The sequence below is a fragment of the Psittacula echo genome (assembly GCF_963264785.1).
Source record: "Psittacula echo genome assembly, chromosome: 6".
Lineage (NCBI taxonomy): Eukaryota > Metazoa > Chordata > Aves > Psittaciformes > Psittacidae > Psittacula > Psittacula echo.
In genome coordinates this window covers 54,788,099-54,796,686 of record NC_137743.1, presented here as the reverse complement: position 1 = coordinate 54,796,686, position 8,588 = coordinate 54,788,099, and the positions used below count along the sequence as shown (strand labels likewise).

The 8,588-nt window shown below is 35.8% G+C and overlaps 1 protein-coding gene across 1 annotated transcript; it reads right to left on the bottom strand.

Annotated features, from left to right (window-relative positions):
- Positions 1-1,307: 1,307 nt before the first annotated feature.
- LOC308223090 (DPY30 domain-containing protein 1-like) lies at positions 1,308-7,976 on the bottom strand. The gene is made up of 5 exons (XM_080621736.1): positions 7,188-7,976; positions 6,970-7,092; positions 3,847-3,942; positions 2,316-2,400; positions 1,308-1,492 (listed from the first exon to the last, which is right to left on the bottom strand). Exons 1-4 carry the CDS (start codon positions 7,332-7,334, stop codon positions 2,359-2,361), a joined length of 408 nt encoding a protein of 135 aa, XP_080477862.1. The 5' UTR covers positions 7,335-7,976; the 3' UTR covers positions 1,308-1,492; positions 2,316-2,358.
- Between the last annotated feature and the right edge of the window lie 612 nt (positions 7,977-8,588).

Here is an 8,588-nt window from a genome sequence, read left to right as displayed (position 1 = left end):
TATGTCTTCTGTATACAAAATAACAGCAAAGGAATAGGGAAATTGGGATCTACCATTTTATTTTGACCTTTACTAAGTAATTTTCTGATAAAAGTTCCCATCCAAAAATTCAGTTCCTACCTAGAAAAGGAATATGAATTGCAGAATCACAAAGAAAAAGTCACAGTTAAAAATAAGCTGAAAGAAAATGATGAACAAAAGTTGTTGTTTTCATGGGTTACAACTGACAGAGCCACCAGTGTGTTTATTTAGGATGCACTCTAGTGGACACACAACAAAATCAAAGATATAAATGAAAGCCACATATTGGAAGTACCACTTAGAATAATTTCCTAGCATGTTTTAAAATACTGTCTTACAAATGGAATGTATTTCCTAATTAAATATGAAGGCTGTATGAAGGCTGAAATTTTCACAGTCAGCGTGACTGGACAGAAAAGGGAAATCAACACAGTTACTTACCAATTTTTGAAAATTTTAATCTAAACAAGATTCAGTTACACATACCGGCTCAAAGGAGAAACTTTACCTATCTACCCACTTACTCCATCCCTTTGAGATTGGCACAAGAAGCTGCCATGCATACAGCGTTCATAGGTGTCATTACAACTGTGGTGTCTTAAAATGTGGTCTTAAAATTATACTGTTTTAACTATTACTAATAAACATAATCAAAACCTGACAAAACCCATTTACTGGAATATCAGCATAAACAGCATATTTATTCCACAGAAAGGGTTCTTGACTGTCATAGAAACTGGAAACCTATACTAATGCAGAATAAATGTAGATAGCAAAGCCTGATCACCTAGTTACAAAAGTAGTTCAATTTCTCATTACTTAAAAAGTTATAAAAACATTTCTAAGTATTTATAACTGGAAAGTGATATTTTCCTCTTTTGACTTTAAGGATGTTTATATGTCATTAATGGCATCCAAAAAGCAATATGGCAATAAAGAGAGCAACAGGAATTTTTTAATAAACAAGTTTTATTATTTTTCAGGGAAAAATAACAGATTACTATTTTAGAAATCAGTAGTGCTTACATTTTAAAAAATTGATAGGATTATGCCTAGTATGAGCTACATGAACAGAACAAGTTATTTAGAGCACAAAAATATTTATTACACAATTGACCTTTGCCTGTTGGGTATATAGATATTTTTTAACAGTTTGCCAAAGAGCAAAACCCTTAAAGCTAGCTATAACACAAACAAATGTATACAAACAAATGAAAGTGAAATTGTCCTCAGCATCACTTTCATCCCAAAATTGAAGAATGCACTGAATGCACTAACTATGCAGCACTGAATTTGTAACGTAGAGTATTTTCATTATACACTATTGGCAATGACTTAACGTTAATTGCCCAACTAACCTGTACTATTAGAAGACATTAAGCTGTAAAGGCATGTTTTAGCCAAGAAGTGTGTGATTTCTTAAGGCTGGTGTCTTTTCCATTTATAATGAACATGGAACAGTCTTGATAACCTGTACCAAGATATCAGTGATTGCAGAAATTTATTAATACATTTTATTACAAGTGAAGCTTTGAGAACTAATAATGGTTATTTAGTAAAAACAACACTGATGTAATTTACTGATTTGCAAATTCAAGAAAAATGCAGTAAAGATTATTTTAAGACTTGAGTAATCAAAATTGATATGCAGACACTTGCAGCTCACCTAATATCACACAATTGCCATAAAAGGTTATTATGAAGCCTAAAGCTAACAGTGATACGAAAAGCACTACAAGATTTCTTAGACACACAAATCTTCTAGTGGATCTGTTTACTGAGTCACAGAGTTCAATTTATCCCTTCCATATAAATTGGAAAATCTTCTGATTTGATTTTTGCATCTAGTTTGATGTGCAGAATTCTCTCTCCATCTTCTAACTGGCAGAGCCTTCCCTCTTTCTATTATAAACCATTCAAATTCTTGGAAAATCCATTTTCAACTTTTTGTTCTTTCAAACAAAAGACCCTTTTGTTCTTTCAATATTGATTCAAATTATGATATTGTAGCCTCTACTCAAAAATAATCTTGACAATGTAATTGTATATATAATTATTACAGTTACACCTCAAGAATCAATGGGCAATAAGTAGAAAATATATTTACTCCTTTCATTTCAATTGCAATTTTTCGTCTGAGTTAGCCAAACTAGCTACAGTGGTTTAAGAACAAAAAGGAAGCATCACATGCGAGAATTAACAGACTTTATACAAACACCCAGAAAGCCAGAAACCAAAACAACAGGTATATAAATCAGTTCTACATGTAAAATACATAAATTAAGACATCGCACCTCAGGATCAGCAAGTAATGAGTAGAAAATATATTTACAGCTTTCAGATCAGTTGGGAACTTTCTTGTTCTGCTTCTGTTGTGCTCTAACAAACAGAAAAAGAAATTCTATCATTTGCCAGCATTAACTGAACTTTTTAAAAGAAAAATGAAGAAAAAATAAAAAGAAACAACCTACGTAGCAGATAAGTCCATATTTATCAATATAATTATGTATTCTTCCATTCAGTGAAATACAATGAAGTTTATCACCAGACTTTTATTATAAAATCCGGTGAGTCTGAATGAAGTATTATGATTCTGAGAGCAGTATAGTTTCAATAGTACAAGTCTATACATTTTAATTTTATTGACCAGCTCTTAATTTGTAGTTTAAATCAACAAACACATCACTGTAAGACCTGAAATAACATCACCAAAGGCCAATGTAATCCAACTTTAAATGACTTCAGGCATGAAAACTTGGAAGATGGCATATATAAGAAGAAGCTTCTGGTTTTGAAATTCACTTATTTAAGAACAGAATATGCCTGATGCCTCAAAAATACTATTTAATATGTAATTATCTGAAAAATATAAAAATTGGGGCTATATGAGATCTGATTTAGCTTAGTGAAAAAAAAACCAAACACCTGTGAAAACCTGACTGTAAGAATAGTCATAAATATGTTCATAAATATACTTAGAGAACACTTATAAAACAGGCCGTTATTAAAGTAACCCTAAACATAGAGCATATTAATATCACAATATAAATCTTGAGCTAGAATTACACTATTGATGCCAGAAAATATGTGAGCAAATTATTAAGGATTATTAATTATTAATAAAGGAAAAAGGGTTCTGATAATGATGTACTAAAACTAGTATACCAAAATCTCAAGACACAACACTTGGAATACAGATATCAACATCTTTATAACCACTGAATACTTGGGACATAGAAGACATTCAAGGATCACAGTACAGAGCCATAGTTGTAGTACTGAAAACGTTCAACATTCATGTTGGCAGAGAGCTCAAATAAACTGATTCTGAGCAGGTCCTAGCTTTAGCGAGCACTGTGTCCTTAGTATCTGGTGTTATATGTTAAATATTTGCACAAGAGTGCATTCTGATGCACAAAAATATACTTCACACCAACCAGAAAAATATAACCACAATCACTCAGAAACAACTTATCTTTTGTGATTTAGTACATGTTGTATATGATTATCTTTTCACATAGAAAAGGAAGGTTGCCTCCTCTGATTATATTCATACTTTCATTTGTAACGTATCTGAATACAAAAAGGAATTTTAAATCTTGAGGACTTAGCCAGCACCACAGTGTCTTTTACAATAGCTTAACTTGTACCAGAGAACAGGCTATGGGAAGTTTGGGAGGTTGTGGCCAAAATACCATCCCTCAAAACCATAGGAGAGAACCAGCATGGTCTTAACTCCAACAGTTTTAACCTTTGATATGTCAGTACAGAAAAGCAAATCTGTAAGAACCATTTGTAAACTCCCTGTTCTTTCTAAACACTTACCTCAAGCTGTTCATTCTCATCTAGCTCCTCAACAATGGTCAAATTAGACACTCCAGCTCTATCTGTAAATTCAGCTATCATCTCTTCATCGTTTTCCTGTGGTAACAAAAACCAGTTTTCAGTTCCACATCACGAATAATTATCTATAGAGAATATTTCAGATGTGTTAAAATGACACAATCTATTAATAGAGAATTCTTAGATGCATGCTATAGAAATATGTTAGTATGTGAATATGTTCTTTGCATGCTTGTTAAGACAATTTTTATCAGACTTTTTTAAATAACAGGAATTTTGGTTTAAATTTCTATATTTTAATTTTTTATGTCACTTTTATAGTCATCTTCTTAAAGTTATGTTCTCTCAGGATTTTAACAGTGCTCTAAAAACAAACATATCTCTAAAACACAATGTGCTCCATGTATATTTAAGAGATATTCATATTTAAAAGCTTTAATGAGATAAACATGCCATGTTTTTACTGAAATGGCATTAAAAGACCAAACATTTTCACAGATACCTGCCTACACTCTTCTGCTAGTATAAATTTCTATGTACCAGGAAGATCTCAGAATCAAGAAGCATTCCAGTTTCAAACCACAGTTCCTTTTCCAGATACAGCAAATGGACTCCAGGATGATACACTGTATAACATTACTGTCTAAATACTTAAAGCAGACATACTTAAATTATAATACTTTCTCACATTTCTCAAGGAATGTGAAAGCATCAACTAAGCTGACCTTACACTAAATTTTGCAATAAATGTATGCTCTGCTCTGATCATAAGCTAAATGAGCCTAATAGAACAGACAAAAATGTAAGTATGAAAGCCAGACTGGAACAAATGTGTTAGAAATTCTTCCCCCATTTTCAATGTTTTTTTATTTTTTAATTATGTGTCAGTTCAACACCCATGGGCTTCCTCATTGTGTTTTGGATTTAGTGCCTCCATCTGGAAAAGGCAGCTGATTAACAGTATTTTCAAACAACTGACTAAGCTTTGGCTTAAACCTCATCTTCCTGCTGCAACGGCATTTTCCTTTCTTCATTCTGCAGTTCCAACTCCTTACGCTCTTGCTCCAGCTGAGCCTGCAGTCAGTTTAAGAAAGGTAATTAGAAGGAAAAAAACCCCCACATTCATATTGCCCACCCCATTGTTTCCAATGTATTTCACAAATGAAATCTTAAAAAAAATAAAAAGGAAGCATAAAACATAACTGCAGTGTAAATAACATAAAACCCTTCCAGTATTATCTGACTCAACAGTTTCATAGGTTTTAGATTTGCATGGATAGAAAGTCTTTGCTATCAGAGGACAAAGAAATAGACACCTGGAACACACTTAAGACACTGTTTTGCTCCACATGCTCTTTATCAGTCTATATTCATTATCTCCTATGCTTTGAATTAAGCTCTTTGATACTTCATATAGTACCTAGCACAGACAGATGAAGCCACATCAAATCACATTTATATAGAACTTCACTAAGCAAGGTCATTGACATTAATCATCTTCAGCAGCAACCTTTAATATTTCCAATTAGAAATATCTAATACAAAGTGTTTATTCTTTGTAACCTTAAGTCCTACTGCATCAAAAATTAAGAAATTATGTAATCTAAATGCTCACATTCAACAACACTAGGGTGTAGAGAATACTGTTTGCTGCAGCATTTTGTGAGCAATCATATTGTAGTAATGAGTTTTCACATTCCTTTTTGACAGATATAATCAAAACATAGCCGAGTACATGACTATAGCCAAAATGGGATTAGGTTAAAAAAATGTGTCTAATGTGAATATTGAATAATTCAACATCTTTCCCATAGTTTACATGAAATAATTTATATAAATCCCTGTGAATTATCTCTAAACACAATCTCATATTCTCGTTTCCATTTGCTATTTTATATGACTCATGAAATCCTATCCTGGTATCGGCTGGGATAGAGCTAATTTTCTTCCTTGTAGCTGGTACAGTGCTGTGTTTCTGCTTTAGTCCAAGAACAATGCCAATAACACACTGATGTTTCAGTTGTTGTGAAATAGCACTCACCCTGATCAAGAAGATTTCAGTCTCTTATGCTCTGCCAGTGAGGAGAGGCACAAAAAGCTGGGAGGGAGCAGAGACAGGACATCTGACCCAAACTAGACAAAGGAATATCCCATATCTCAGCATGTCATTCCCAGTATGTCACTGGAATGAGTCACCTGGAAGGGACTGATCACTGCTTGGGTTGGGCTGGGTATTGGTCAGAGGGTGGTGAGCAATTTTGTTGTGCATCACTTGTGTTTATTGGTTTTGGTGGGATTTTATTTTGGTTTTTTTTCCTCTCCTTTCCCCTTTTAGTTTTATATTCTCCTCGCAATCCCTCCCAGGAAGTGGAGAAAAGGGAGGTGGGGGGAGAGGGCAAGTGGCTGTGTGGTACTTGGTTACTGCCAGGGTTTAAACCACAACAAATCCTTAGGCACATAACTTTAGGTCTGAAAATTAGTAAATTCTGAATTTTAAAAGTGCAAGTGAAATAGAATAAATGCATCTTATACTAGAACTGGGCTTAACAGGATTTGATATTACCCTCCTGATCGCATCCCGAAAGTCAGTCATATGAAAAAATCCAGGCAGATAACATCTATGTTATCATAGCAACACTGAAGGCATTACACATCATTGATTCCCAACCATTTTCAGTCTCTACAATTCTGTATACTTTCTCATTACCTTTGTTTGCATTACTGATATTACACTGAAGTAACTTCAGACAATGATTGGTTACCATTCCCATACCTCCTAACAGGCCTGTCAATTTTTGCGGTGATTTCTAACTTTATTTGCACCAGCTTTTGCCCATAATTAATTACAGAAGCCAGGTCTTCTTATTTTAAGTTACTTCTTATGTAAGTTTTTTTTTTTTTTTTTTTTTACATTTTAGCACATAGGATGCAAGTTTTCCTTCCTATGTGCTGACTAATTCCTCCACTTACTATTTAGAAAAGTGAGTTTTAAATACTTCATTTATGCTGCCTTCTATCCAAATCATTATACAGAGATTAGAAATACACAGAGCTACAAGATGCCACAGCGTCATATACTACTTATAATTGGCTACTATTATTAACCTGATGTTGTTCTTCAAGTTTCTGCTGGATCATTAGTTCTTCTTCCTTCACTTTTTGTAACATTTCGAGTTCTATCCAGGCCGCCTCCCGTTCCTGTTCCAGCTCAATCCTCTCCAACATTATCTATTTCAGAGGTAACAGAGAATCAATTGAAAAAATAGAGACTAAGTAGCATCAATTATACTATCACGAATATTTTTTTACCAAGATGGATCCACCTTTTTTTCTTCATCTAAGACTCTTCTATAATTGTAAATCCAGTGTGCCAGATATTCTATTGGATCTGCAGGCCGATGTTCTGCAACCTCTGCCAGTCCCTTTCTCAAGCAAATTCCCAGGCATTTCTTCAGATACTGAGACTCCATTCACATCTACTAATGACAAAAAAGACATTACCCATCAATGTCAGAGTTAAATTAGGGTTTCTACAAATTATTGCCCCAAGCACCAAATACTGAATATGCCATTACTCTTTTTACTAACCTAGCAATTAATTGAAGAAAGTAATTTAAATTTAATATTGGTTTAGTTCTTAAAAGCTCCAGTGATAGATCAGTTATACCAGCACTGCAGGAACAAAAATGCTTAAAATCCCCCTTACTGTTTAGTCATGTATAATTCATAAACTGCTCAGAAATATGCTGTAATTTTAGGTCAGCATGAGAGAAAAAAAAAACCAAAACAAAACCACAGAGAACTTCTACACAGACAGCTGAAGTACAGCAAAGTAGTTCTGTGAATGAGTAAGGATAGATTTTGGTCTGAGCTAACAAAACTATCTTTAGAATACGTATGCAAAACCAAGGCCTGAAGCAATCACTCTACACAGTTATGAAAGGCATAAACCTGCACACATGCAAGGTTTTACTAGCACTGTGACAGTATGCACATAAGAAACTCGAGTTCTGCAATACTGAAATACCCTTAATTTGCTATCAAAAGGATTGAATCCACCTCACATGAAGTGACATAGATACAAAACCTCTCTGGCCCTTTATGTTTCTACTAGCTCCCGAGGTGATAAGTCCAGGACAAGGGTCAGGGCCCTGAGCACATTAGCAGACCTCCGTTGTCCCAACCATTCTCACCTGGAGCCTCCAACCCACACCCTCTGCCCCGAGCTCCATTTAAGCTCAAGGCTGGGACTTTTATCCTTGCCCTAGATGATATGCCGGGCGGGCCTGCTCCTGTAGCGCTGCTGGGATTTCCAGAGCGGACCTGGCATGTTACTTTACCTCACCCGATGCTCCATGGACTCTTACTAGGGCCCGGTGCTGCCACCTCCCTGCTTCTGGTGCCGTGAGGCTGTGCGATATCGCTAAAGTAATTATCTAGCCTGCGCCGCAGCCGACCCTGGCTTCTCCAGCTCGTCTTCCCTCAGAGTAGCCCCACTCCCGCGGCTCCTCGATATTACCCGCCGTACGCAGCCTCGGGATGGCAGCCTTTCCGCGCAGCACGACCCGGTCTTACCCGGCCTGTAGGCTGCTCCAACGCTGGCACGGGCATCACGGCACATGACGCCTTCCAACGCGCCGGGTTGCTAAGCAACACCGCTCTTGGGCGCATCGCGACGTCCGCGTAGCCGATTGGCGGGAGGGCGCAGTGGGGAGGTGCCGGTA